Source organism: Stegostoma tigrinum, chromosome 3 (genome assembly GCF_030684315.1).
Source record: "Stegostoma tigrinum isolate sSteTig4 chromosome 3, sSteTig4.hap1, whole genome shotgun sequence".
Taxonomy (NCBI): domain Eukaryota; kingdom Metazoa; phylum Chordata; class Chondrichthyes; order Orectolobiformes; family Stegostomatidae; genus Stegostoma; species Stegostoma tigrinum.
Window position 1 is genome coordinate 24,216,413 of NC_081356.1, and position 14,167 is coordinate 24,230,579.

Genomic DNA, 14,167 nt, shown 5'->3' on the forward strand with positions numbered 1-14,167 from the left:
AGTTACCAGGATGTTGCTGACAGTGGAGGGTTTGAAACATAAAAAAGATTGGAAAGGCTGGATGTTTTTCATTGGATGACCTTATTGATCATGATGGGCATCTTTTCCCTGGGGTGGGCGATTTCCAAAAGTAAAACTACTTATAAAATGATAGGAGAAAGATATAAAAAGGACATGAGAGGCAACTTTTTGTTTATAGTGTGGTTAACTGCCAGAGAAAGCAGGTAAAGTTACAATGTTTAAAAGACGCTTGGATAAGTTCATGAATGGGAAAGGTTCGGAAGGTTATGGGCCAGGCACAGGTAGGTAGGACTAGTTTAGATTGGGAACATGGTCGGCATGGACTGGTTGAACCAAAGGGCCTGTTTCTGTGCTGTATGACTTTGATCCTAACCTGTCTTGTTGCCATCAGAGATTTGTGGACAGGCACCTCAAGATCCCTCTGTTCCTCTGAGCTTCCTAGGTGTTCTGCCATTCATTGAATACTTCCTTGTCTTGTTCCTTCTTCATAAGTGCATCTCCTCTCATTTATTAAGGTTAAATTCCATCTACCCATCTGACCAATCCACCTATATCCCCGTTAACCTTACCCTAACACCTTCCTTTTCAATGCCAACCACTCAGCCAATCTTTGTGACATCCGCAAACTTATTTACTTCCCCAAGTGAGTGTTTTGTAGCTTTTAAATGCAACTTCACTCTAACAATTAACTTGGCTTTGAGCATTCTATTAACTTATGAGGGGAACATGAAGAGTCTTTGAGGGGATGAAGTGTATCAGGAATGCTCTTGATGATCAACCTTGCTGCTAGAATGGGCTTTCTTGTGCAACTTGGCAGCTCTCCCTTCCAATGATTTCATGTTATAAAGTACACACAGGAGAAAGAGCATTGTATTGGTGGCACCTGCCAGACTTGAATGATGCATCAGGAAGTGTAAAAGACATTTCTCTCCTTTTCTGTTTGCAAGGCGTGGCGAATGTGAGACTTTTTTAATAAGCATTCCTGTGAGCTAGGCTACTTCATGATATGGAAAATGTCTGCTCATAAAATGGCCTCATTGAGAGATCCAGCAAATGTGTGTTATATCAAAAAAAATCTTTTGTCAAAAGAGTGCCAGACAGGCAGTTGAACCTGAATCCTTTCAATCAGGGCATATAAAAGTATGGAACCATCAGACAACAGTACAGCTAGCAACTGAAATCTGGTACTGTGTACAATATAAACACTTTATGTAACCACATAGTCTGATCCATTCGACTGTCTGGACAGCATGTCCCTCGATACCAGAGAGACAGCTATCAGACTAGAACTGGTCAATGCAGCATGTCTAATGGTGCAAAGATGTCCTAAGGACTTAGTAATGTCCCAATACATTTGGTAAATAGCCTTTTTGCACCCTGCTTCTTATTACAAACAATTCCATTACAGAATGATGTTCTGCTACAGCACATTTCAAGAACTCTTGTCATCCTATTTATATGATGATTTGTCACATGGGTTTTAGTTATTGCACTGCCTTCCTGGTATTTTGTCCTTTTAAATCAATTCTAACCAAGCAACTGAAAGGAAAACGATAACATTTTTGCTGGAAAACTCAGTGGAATTTTGAGTTTCAGGGTGGAAGCAGTGTCATTTCATCCCGTGCTTTGGATTGACCTCCACTTTTGATTAAACTGTTGTCATTTAAAACAAAACAACACAGAGATTCTCATAGGTCTAGTTTTAACCATTTCCTGCTCAGGCATTCCATGCATTCCTGTCCCTGGGAACTCTCTGCTGTGCTCTCTTCACTTTAGGTGACAGTAAAGGGCTCTGTCATCACAAACAAAAAATCATCTATTTACTTTTCAATTGACTTTCTGAACAATCACAGTTGGGATTTTAAGTGAAAGGAAGAGGAATTTTATAGTCCGACTTTCACCTTTTGAATGCAATTTGATCACTAGTTCTATGTCAGCTGTGACACACTTGAGTAACACTTTCACCTTTAATTCAGAAGGTCATAGATTCAAGTCCCACTTTGGAGGCTTGAGGCAATGATCTACACTGATAATACCAATGCAGTACTCAGCATTGTCTCAGGGTCAGTACTGAGGGAGTACGGCAGTGACAGGTAATCAGCACTGAGGGACTTGCAGCATTGGGACTGCACTGTCAAGGATGCCACCTTTCAGATGAAATGTTTAACCATGGTTAATCTAAGGTGGATTGAAAAGATTCATGGTGCTACTTTGAAGAAAATGAAGGGGATTCATCTAGGTTTCCTGGCCAATATTTTTCCCTCACCCACCATCATTAAAACAGGGTATCTTGCCACGAGATTGATTTCTTTTGATCTTGCTGTGTATAACACAGCAGCTGCATTTCCTACGTGACAACATTGTCTACATTTCAAAGTAATGAATTATGTATAAGGTACTTTGGGACAACTGCAAATGTAAAAGATGATATATAAATCCAACTCTTACTTTGTTGTTGTAAATTGTTTTATAATGATGGAACAGATAATGCTTGGTATTTAGGGTAGAGTTATACAACATGTCTGTTTGGACTGATGAAAGGTTTGACTTGATTTATCAGATTTCTTCTTGTTGTTAGAAAGTGCTGTTGTGCCAAAAGCAATTATCGTGACCTGCTCGTGATGTGAAGTACAATATTCTTTGTTCTTCACTATTGTCGGGAAGGTGTTCAAACAGTAGATAAAAAGGTTTCCTATAAATGCATTTAGCATTCAGCGACTAATACTACATCAGTAATTTTTCTGCTTGTGTCTGTCTGAAGATGTAAGTATTCAGTCAAACTGCAGGAAGATTGTGATCAAGTTTCAAAATCAGCAAAATTGTAGCTGGGTTAAAGAGCAAGAACTATCACTGTTCAAATTAGTCAAAATATAGGGGAAGGGAACAGAATATGTTCAACAGATTGTCTCAAGATTTCAAAGAGTGATATTTGAGTGCACACTTGGGAGTATGTTGCTTCAGGTTCAAGTCAACGTGTTAAGCTAAATGAAGTGTAAATGAGACTGAGTGCATATCAAGACAGATCTTGGAAGTTTCAGATATGTGTTAATAAGGCTGAATTATGCAGCCCCATCCTATGCTCATTTTATTTCCATTCTATTTTTATTCTTGTTTTGACTACTTAGACTCATGATACATGAGGGCAAATTCAGTGACCCTGCCATCCTAACAGGGACCCCTAACCAAAAACAGCATAGATGAGGGATGATGCAACCTAGAGTCTGAAAATGGACTTTTCATAGCTGATAATTCAAAAACAATACTGATATGGAAATGGAATCTCCTTTAAACAGCACCACTGAGCTTTGTCATATTTAGAGAGTTGAGTAGAGGTCTGGACACTAACAATAGATCAAATGGATACTTGCACTTAAAAGGTTCATATTGAGTGTGGTTTCCATAAAATTGCCCTGCATTCCCTTGAGTTTTAGAGATTGAGAAGGATTCTGGTCAAATATTTAATATGTTCAAAGGATTTTACTGATAGGTGCAGGGAATTTTTTTCTCAGTTGGGGGAATCAAGAAGAGAGGACACAACCTTAAACTGGAACCAGGCCATTCAAGTGTGAAATCAGAAAGCACTTTATGAAGGATAGTGGAAACTCTAACATGTAACTCTATCATCTGGGTCTGGAGTGAGATTATATTTTATCTTAAAGAAATTTGATAAGAAACCTGGAACAAAAACAGAATATTGATTGATACTCGGATGAGCCATGATGTTCTGAAATAGTGAAGTAAGTAGGGGAGGCTAACTGGCCTCCTGCTGTTCGTAATGTCCAGTTGTTCCGAGATGGTGTTGAGCTTTCTGAGTAAAGTTAGAGTTGCATCCAGCCAGGCAAGTGGAGAGTACCTTCACTGGTGCCTTTTAGATGCTGGGAAGGCTTGGAGAGTCAGCAGTCAAATTACACACTGTGGAATTCCCAGTTTCTGACCTGCTCTTGTATCTATATTTGTATGGCTGGTCCACTTTAATTTCTTGTCAATGGTGACCCTGAGGAAGTTGATTGGAGAAGATTCAGTGATGGTAATGAAACTTGACATCAAGGGGAGATGGTTCAGTCTCTTGTTAAAGGCGTTCTTTGAAAAGCTGGATAGAGTGGGACTTTTTTCACTGGACCATAGGAAGTTTAGAGGTGATCTTATGGAAGCTTATTAAAAAGGAGAGGGGTATAAATAGCGTTAATGGTAGATGTCTTTTCCCCAGATGGGGAATTTCCCTAGACTAGCACATATTTAAAGTCAGAGGACAGAGACTTAAAAAAACAGTTGAAGACCAAATTTTTTTACGCAGAGGTTGTTCTACATGTGGAATGAACTTCCTGAGGAGGTAGTGAATGTGGGCACAGTTATAACATCTAAAGTACGTTTGGATAAGTATATGTATCGAAAAGATTTGGAGGAATATGGGCCAGGAGCAGGCAGGTGGGACTAGTTTAGTTTGGGATTATGTTCAGCATGAACTGTTTGGACTGAAGGGTCTGTTTTCATGCTGTATGACTCTGTGACTATATTTCCTGGCACTTGCATGGTGTGAATACTACTTTTCACATATCAGCTTCGGCCTGAATGTTGTTCCAGCCTTGTGGCAGTTGAACACAATACTGTGGCATTTGTGGAATTGTGAATGGTATTAAATACTGCACAATAATCAATGAATATTTGCACTTCTTTTATTTAACCTATATTTCTAATAAGCCTGTTCAGAGATGTTATTAAATGTGTCTGGAGCAGGTGGGACTTGAACCCGGGCCTCCTGCTCCAGGGGTATGACCCTGCCTCTGCACCACAATATTTGCACTTCTGACTTTATGACAGAGCAAGGTCATTGATGAAGCAGCTGGAGATAGTTAGGCTGAAATAACAGCATAGGGACTGGTGTCCCTTCACAAAGTCACTCTTGATTTACTAGTGCAGAGTACACTGGCTGGGGACTTCCAGCTCAGAGCCAGTTCCCTGAACTGAGGAGCTGCTAATCTCCTGGTTATATTGGTCAGCTAGGGCTTTCCAGATTGGCTCAGGTTAACAACCCCAGTCAAGAACCTCATCGTTGTTGAGGTCCACCCAGTTCTAATCACTACACAGGCAATCATGAGGAACTTTCAACCTGATTCAAATTGACACAGGTTTTTCTGTGTGTCCTTGGTGCTGCATTCGGTGAATCATTGTCAAACTAAGGCAACTCTTTTTGCACTTAAAGGTAAATAGGATTGCTATATGTATTTAAATTTCAATGAAACAAGGTGGGTGACCGCCTTTTTCAAAATGCCATCCTTACCGGAATGTGCTTTCAAATCTAGAAATGTGAACAGTCTGAAAACATTAGCATTCCTCATTTTGACAGGCTATTTGGAGAAGCTGAACTCTGCAGTAAGTAAACTAAACTGGCTGAGAGCCTGGTGCATTGGCACAAATGGGATGTAGAAGCCCCTTGTTTTGAACCATTAAGATGAAGATACAAGGATTTTGAGTTATCTATCCTCAGAAAATATTTGACTGATTGAAATATTTATCGATTTAATTTCAGCCTTGAAGGAATAAACTGGATTAACCCTGAACCAGGGCTCAGATCTTGGATGATATTGAGGGTAATGCAATACACATCATATGCAATGTTTTCACAAATGCCATTTTGTACAAGAAGTGTTTCTGATATAAATTTTGGGCAATGTAAAGAAAAAATCCTTGATACTTGTCTCCAGCCTAAAAATGCTGCACAAAATGAAGTAACCAGCAAAACAAAGTAAACAAACATCCCTGTCTTCCACAAAGAATTTTGTTAAATTCACACATCAAAAAGTTTGCAAAACTTTGAATTTTGTATTGTATGGAAGCAATTATTGAAACTGCCAGTTTCACACCCACAAAGGGGTCAGGTTCAAAAATGTACTTTTTCTCAGCACAAAATTACTTCCGTATGGGAAGGAGGGTTTGAAACACTTTAATTAGGAAAAAAAAATTAATCACAATTTGATGTGGGACACAGTTAAAATGAACAAGCTCCTCTGTAAAATCTGCCACATAATAGAATCCCTGTTTGCCTGGTTAATTATACTTGAATTGTCAGGACTTGGCAAAAGTCAAGGATCATATTATCCTTGATGGTGGAAATGTTACAAACACACTCATGACAGCAGATGCTTTGATTGCTGTAACCCATGCACTATTATTGCTGATGTCAGTTAACTCTTGATGTTGATTTAACAACGTACAAATGCGTTTCCTCTAAACTTGTCGGGTGTGAATCAGAGCTGACCAAATTCAGGCTGTGTTTAAATCCGTCTTGAGTTCCCTGGAAAGCAGATGCAGTTTCTTGCTGCTTTTAAAATCGGTGTGCCACAGAGAAAGAAAAGTTAGACACTTGATCCTTACTAAAATTGGTACCATAATTGCCTTTCATGCCATTCGTTTTGTACTTGTATGCCTATAACGACAACTATAATGTCACAATCAAACGTTCAATGGGGTAAGGGTAAACGGGCTTTGGGATGGTGTAGAGTTTGATGATAAAATCCAAGTGGAATGGGAGGAGAGAGAAGAAGAAATGGGTGCTATGAGTCTGAGGGGAAATGTGGGACCTGGGAGGAGGGGTTATGTGGTGGGGAGTGGGGCATCACTGGTGGAGTCAATGCATCACCTGCTGAAAATGATATGTTGAAGGGATGGAATGATTTTATGATGGGAATCCACTTATGTGAAGCATAAAAGGCAAGATGGGCCCAATGAGGTGAAAGGTTTATTTCTCTGTTGCACATTCAATATAACTTGATGTGTGTGAATTTCAAAGTTTTAGCAGTTATAACAATGATGAGAAAGCCATTGTTGTAAACATGTTATCATGGGATGTGATACCTAGATACCAACCAGAGGTCACTTGTACCAGCCATCCTCCTTCATTTACTAGTCTCAGAGACTGTTCTGTAGACGTTAGTTAAATGTCAGCAGAAGAGGCTGTTGGCTTAGATAACATTTCTTCAGACTTGGGGGCATTCCATCCCCTTACCTGTAGGTTTGTCGCTATAATTCCACGTAGATTTGCAGTGGTCAAGTCTGTATTACCAAATGTGTACTTCTAACTTTGGTTATTTTGTTCATTTTTTCTGCAGTATTAATTTAATTTTCGCTATTTTAGAAATCGAAAGAAAAGATTTGTGCTCCTGAGATGCTGCTTGGCCTGCTGTGTTCATCCAGCCTCACATTTCGTTATCTTGGATTCTCCAGCATCTGCAGTTCCCATTATCACTTATTCCTGTCTCTTTGGTTTCTTTTTGGAACTTTCACATCTTCTCAAACAAAATGGTGAATTTGCATCCTTTGCCCTTGTTGGGATGATTCATATGACTGTTTCTCTCCCAAAATGGCATATTTGTGCTCTTTCTGTAATTAGATCTTCTGATTTTTTTTTAAACAAAATATCAGTTGCTTCTGAAATGCTTTACTGATCTTAGACTTCATCTGAAATGGACAGAAATTTGATTCCAATTTTCCCAGTTTTAAAGTGAAGTTACTACTGTGTTTGAAATTTTACTGCTGTAAGTTTATTTTATTTCATTCGAGGAATATGGGCATCTCTGGCTAGTCCAACATTTATTTCTGTCCCTAATTGTCCTGGAGGAGGTGGTGATGAGTTGCGTTCCTGAACTGCTGCTGTCCTTGGGGTGTAAGGACAGCCACAGTGCTTTTAGGAAGTGCGTCCTGGGATTATTGACCCATTGACAGTGAAAGAATGGCAATATAGTTTCATGTCAGGATGGCATTGAGTTGCAGAGAAATCTGCAAGTGGTGGTTTTCCCATTCATCTGCTGCCCTTGTCATTCCAGTTGGTAGAAATTTGTGCATTTGGAAAGTGCTGTATGAGCAGCCTTGGTGAGATGTTGCTATATATCTAGTAAATGGCACACACTGCTGCTATTTTGTGTCAGTAGTAAAGGGGAAGAATGTTTTTGGATGTGATGTCAATCACGTGAGGGCTTTGTCCTGGATGGTGTTCATCGTCTTGAATGCTTTTGGAGCCGCACACATTCAAGCAAGTAAGGAGTATTCCATCACATTCATGACACCTGCCAAATCTATGGTGAACAAGCATTTAAGAGACAGAAGGTGAGATACTCGTTGCAGAGTTCCTAGCCTCTGACATACTTTTACAGACACATTATGTATATATCTAATTGATAGCGGGGCCTTTAGTAATAGTTGTATTCTTTCTTGTTGGCAATTATCATTGCCTGCTCCTTGTGTGGCGTGAATGTTACTTGCCATTAACCAGCCCAAGTCTCAGTGTTGACCAGGTCTTGCTGCATATGATATAGTCTGCTCCAGAACTGAGGTGTTGTGAACAGTGTTGAATAGAGAGCAAAGAACAAAGAATAAAGAAAATTACAGCACAGGAACAGGCCCTTCGGCCCTCCAAGCTTGCGCCGATCCAAATCCTCTATCTAAACCTGTCACCTATTTCCCAAGGATACATATCTCTCTACTCCCTGCCCATTCATGTATCTGTCTGGACACATCTTAAATGGCACTATTGTGCCCACCTCTACCACCTCTGCTGGCAACATATTCCAGGTGCCCACTACTGTCTGCATAAAGAACTTTCCACGCGTATCTCCCTTAAACTTTTCCCCTCTCACCTTGAAATCGTGACCCCCTAGTAACTGAGACCCCACTCTGGGGAAAAAGCTTCTTGCTTTCCACCCTGCCTATACCTCTCATGATTTTATAGGCCTCAGTCAGGTATCCCCTCAACATCCCTCTTTCTAATGTAAATAATCCAAATCTACTCAGCCTCTCTTCATAGCTAGTGCCCTCCATACCAGGCAACATCCTGGTGAACCTCCTCTGCACCTTCTCCAAAGCATCCGCATCCTTTTGGTAATGTGGTGACCAGAACTGTACACAGTATTCCAAATGTGGTCGAACTAAAGTCCTATACAACTGTTTCAGAGGTAATAGGAACTGCAGATGGTGCAGAATGTGAGATAACAAAGCATAGAGCTGGATGAACGCAGCAGGCCAAGCAGCATCGGAGAAGCAAGAAGGCTGACGTTTTGGCCTAAACCCTTCTTCAGAAATGGGGGAGGGGTAGGGAGATCTGAAATAAATAGGGAGAGAGGGGCTTGCGGATAGAAGATGGATAGAGGAGAAGATAGGTGGAGAAGAGACACACAGGTCAAAGCGTGGAGGCCTTCCTGCTCCTCTGATGCTGCTTGGCCTGGTGTGTTCATCCAGCTCTACACCTTTTTATCTCAGATTCTCCGGCATCTGCAGTTCCCACTATCTCTGAAACAATTTTAACCCCACTGCAAAACCTCTTCTAAGGATGCCTTGAAAAAGTTACCCTCCATCCTCCGGAAAAACCTCAGTGGATCTCTCTCCCACTGTGACTCTCTTGTAATCTCTTCGGCCTTGAAACTGCTCGACCACGTCCTGAAGCAAACCAAGTACTACCACTCATGCTTGGAAGTTGAACAGTTTTTCCACTGGCTCCGCTTCCACGCTTTGACCTGTCTGTCTCCTCTCCACCTATCTTCTCCTCTATCCATCTTCTATCCGCCTCTCCCCCACCCTCTCTATTTATTTCAGAATCCCCTTCCCCTCCCCCAATTCTGAAGAAGGGTCTAGGCCCGAAATGTTAGCCTTCTGGATCCTCTGATGCTGCTTGGCCTGCTGTGTTCATCCAGCTCCACACCTTGTTATCTCCTATACAACTGTAACATGACCTGCTAACTCTACTCAATGCCCCATCTGATGAATGAAAGCATGCTGTATGCCTTCTTGACCACTCTATCAACCTGCGTTGCCACCTTCAGGGTACAATGGACCTGAACACCCAGATCTCTCTGTGCATCAGTTTTACCCAGGGATTTTGCATTTACTGTATAGTTGGCTCTAGAATTGTATCTTCCAAAATGCATCACCTCGTATTTGCCTGGATTGAACTCCATCTACCATTTCTCTGCCCAACTCTCCAATCTATCTATATTCTGCTGCCTTCTCCAACAGTCCCCTTTACTGTCTGCTACCTCACCAATCTTAGTGTCATCTGCAAACTAATCAGACCATGTATATCTTCCTTCAGATCATTTATGTATAACACAAACAACAGTGGTCCCAACACGGATCCCTGTGGAACATCACTGGTCACAGTTCTTCATTTTGAGAAGCTCCCTTCCACTACAACTCTCTGTCTCCTGTTGCCCAGCCAGTTCTCTATCCATCTAGCTAGTACACCCTTGCCCGCCTGCGACTTCACTTTCTCCATCAACCTACCAATATTTTTGTGTAATCAATGAACATCCTATGTCTGACACATCTGTTGGAGGGAAGGTCATTAATGAAGCAGCTGAAGGTGATTGTGCCAAGAGACTACCCTGAGGAACTATTACTGAGATGTCCTGGCACTGAGGTCACTGACCTCCAATGAAAAAAAAATTCCTTTATATTAAATATGACATTATCCAGCAGAGAGATTTTCCCCGGACACCAATTGACTCCAATTTTGATAAAGCTTCTCGATGTCACACTCTGTCAAATGCAGGCTTAACATCAAGGGTAGTCACACTCACCTTGCATCTAGTGTTCAGCTCTTTTGACATATTTAGAGCAGATCTTTAATTAGGGCAGGAGCTCATTAACCCTGGCAGAACCCAAAATGAGAATCACTGGGCAGATTGTTATTTTGCAAGTGCTGTTTTATTAAACTGTTTAGGACCCCTTTCATCACTTTGCTGATCACCAAGAGTAGACTGATGGGCTGATAATTGTCTGTTTGTATTTGTTGCTCTTTTTGTGTTTGGACCATACCTGGGAATTTTCCACATTGCTCGGTAGATGCCAGTGTTGTAACTGTATATGAGTAGATTGGCTAGGGACATGGCAGGTTCTGGAGCACAAGTCTTCACTATTGTTTCTGAATGTTGTCAGGGCCAATAGCTTTTAAAGTATTCCATGCTTTTATCCATTTCTTGATATCACAATGGGTGAATCAAATTGGTTTAAGCCTGAGAGACAATGTGAAGTGTAGATGCATCCGTGATGGTAGGGAATCTGGAATAGGCTGCAGTAGATCTCGGCACATCCAGCTCACGCATCATTGAAAATAGTGATGGCTGTGGAGCCCCTATCTCGTATCAGTTGGTTTATTGTTCACCAACATTAACAACTGGATTAGCATTGTTTACATCTGCTCCATTGGGTATGGGATCACTTAGCCTTATAGATTACATACTGCTTCCATAGTTAGGCATGATAGTAGTTCTGTGTTGTAGCTTCACCAGGTTGGCACCTCCTTTTTAGGTATGCCAAGTGCTGCTTCTTGCACACCGTCCTGCATGTTTCATTGAACCAGAGTTGATCACCCAGCTTGATGGTGATATTCAAGTGGGAGATATCTGGATGTGAGTTTGCTCGCTGAGCTGGAAGGTTAGTTTTCAGACGTTTCGTCACCATTCTAGGTAACATCATCAGTGAGCCTCCGACGAAGCGTTGGTGTTATGTCCCGCTTTCTATTTATTGGGAGATATGCTGGGCCCTGAAGTTACAAATTGAGTTTGAATATAACTCTGCTCCTGCTGATGTCTAACAGTGGCTCATGGATTCCCAGATTTGAGTACATAGATCTGTTTGGTAATTTTGTATGGTGATAGTTTATGATCACAGTAGATGTTATTACTGGACGGGGCAGATGACAGCTAGGAATGTAATTTGTGGTCCCTCACTGAAACATAGGGACATAATACTGCAGATTTTGCTTCAACAACAAAATGGATGATTATTACAAAATGAATGAAGATAATATAGGATAATCCAAATATCTACTTTTTATACAAATTCAAGGGTTTTAAACACACAGTAAATTGTAATCCCAGGTTGCTTCTTTATAAATTGAAAAGAAACAAACCAGCTCTTGTATAGTAGCCAAAATACCATTCCTGATGTAATACTCAAAATACCATGCGTATAATGCTCACACCAAATTCCCTGTACCTAACACCTCAATAGGTTTAATTTACTTGGGACTTCAACTTTTAAAGTGGAAGTGCAGATAGCTCCAGTAAGAAGCCTTGAAGTACTCAGGTTAAATAACCACTTTTGGATTTTTAATCCCAACACTTCAGATGTGGGACTAATGATAACTGTTCACTCCAAAGTAATTTAATTCAGTAATTCTATCATTCCCTTCTCAGGAGCACTGCTTTATACAGCTATCCTTTTCCAATGTCATCACAGAACTAACACTACCCAATGTCAAAAGTTAAACTTAGTGTCTCAGTTATAGAGTTTTCCCCAGGCTAATAAAAGACATGGATTCCAGAATTCTTGAAGAAAACTTTGAGGCCCCACCCATTATTTACTATGCTAGATTGCAAACACTCTAAAATAACAAGACTCCATTTGTGCGCAAACCCGTTCACTCTATAGGCAGGCTTCAGAGCTGTTTTTAGAAGAAATCACCGTTGTTACAGAAATAATTAAAATTATTAATTTCAGACACAAAAACCCTCTAGCTACTAACTCAAAACTACAATTTAAAGCTTTGAGCAACTAACATTATACATTTAAATCTCCACAGTTTACATCACAATAAAGCCATAAGACATGATAGAAGTTTTTCTCAATGTAAAGGCAAAAACTTTATCACTACAATGCGTACAATGTGGTCACTGTCTCAACACTGTTATGGACAGATGTGTCGGTGACAGGCGGATTGGTGAGGACAAGGTCAAGTAGATTTTTCTGTCTTGCTGATTCATTCATGACCTCTTGTGGAATCATTCTAGCAACTATGTTCTTGAGTACTAAACCATCTTGGTCATTAGTGGTGATACCGAGCCAGTCTTTGTGATGAACGTTGCAGTCCCCTACCCAGAGCATATTCTGAACCCTTACTGTTGTCAGTGTTTCCGCTGAGTGCTGCTCAACATTTTGATTCATCAATTGAGGGGAAAGGGAGTTAGAACATAGAACATAGAACAGTACAGCACAGAACAGGCCCTTCAGCCCACAATGTTGTGCCGACCATTGATCCTCATGGATGCACCCTCAAATTTCTGTGACCATATGCATGTCCAGCAGTCTCTTAAATGACCCCAATGACCTTGCTTCCACAACTGCTGCTGGCAACGCATTCCATGCTCTCACAACTCTCTGCGTAAAGAACCTGCCTCTGACATCCCCTCTATACTTTCCACCAACCAGCTTAAAACTATGACCCCTCGTGCTAGCCATTTCTGCCCTGGGAAATAGTCTCTGGCTATCGACTCTATCTATGCCTCTCATTATCTTGTATACCTCAATTAGGTCCCCTCTCCTCCTCCTTTTCTCCAATGAAAAGAGACCGAGCTCAGTCAACCTCTCTTCATAAGATAAGCCCTCCAGTCCAGGCAGCATCCTGGTAAACCTCCTCTGAACCCTCTCCAAAGCATCCACATCTTTCCTATAATAGGGCGCCCAGAACTGGACGCAGTATTCCAAGTGCGGTCTAACCAAAGTTTTATAGAGCTGCAACAAGATCTCACGACTCTTAAACTCAATCCCCCTGTTAATGAAAGCCAAAACACCATATGCTTTCTTAACAACCCTGTCCACTTGGGTGGCCATTTTAAGGGATCTATGTATCTGCACACCAAGATCGCTCTGTTCCTCCACGCTGCCAAGAATCCTATCCTTAATCCTGTACTCAGCTTTCAAATTCGACCTTCCAAAATGCATCACCTCGCATTTATCCAGGTTGAACTCCATCTGCCACCTCTCAGCCCATCTCTGCATCCTGTCAATGTCCCGCTGCAGCCTACAACAGCCCTCTACACTGTCAACGACACCTCCGACCTTTGTGTCGTCTGCAAACTTGCTGACCCATCCTTCAATTCCCTCGTCCAAGTCATTAATAAAAATTACAAACAGTAGAGGCCCAAGGACAGAGCCCTGTGGAACCCCACTCACCACTGACTTCCAGGCAGAATATTTTCCTTCTACTACCACTCGCTGTCTTCTGTTGGCCAGCCAATTCTGTATCCAAGCAGCTAAGTTCCCCTGTATCCCATTCCTCCTGACCTTCTGAATGAGCCTTCCATGGGGAACCTTATCAAATGCCTTACTGAAGTCCATATACACCACATCCACAGCTTGACCCTCATCAACCTTACTA

At 41.2% G+C, this 14,167-nt stretch overlaps 1 protein-coding gene across 2 annotated transcripts in view; it reads left to right on the forward strand.

The window, feature by feature from the left end:
- bnc2 (basonuclin zinc finger protein 2) overlaps nt 1–14,167 on the forward strand; it is a 550,876-nt gene that overhangs the window by 131,307 nt on the left and 405,402 nt on the right. Inside the window, exon 2 of one of the 2 annotated variants that reach the window (XM_059643758.1) lies at nt 5,549–5,609. The exons of the other annotated variant lie outside the window; for it this stretch is intronic. Within the exon in view, the coding sequence (XP_059499741.1) occupies nt 5,549–5,609 (61 nt within the window). The remainder of the gene's footprint in view (nt 1–5,548; nt 5,610–14,167) is intronic. 2 annotated transcript variants of the gene reach the window in all.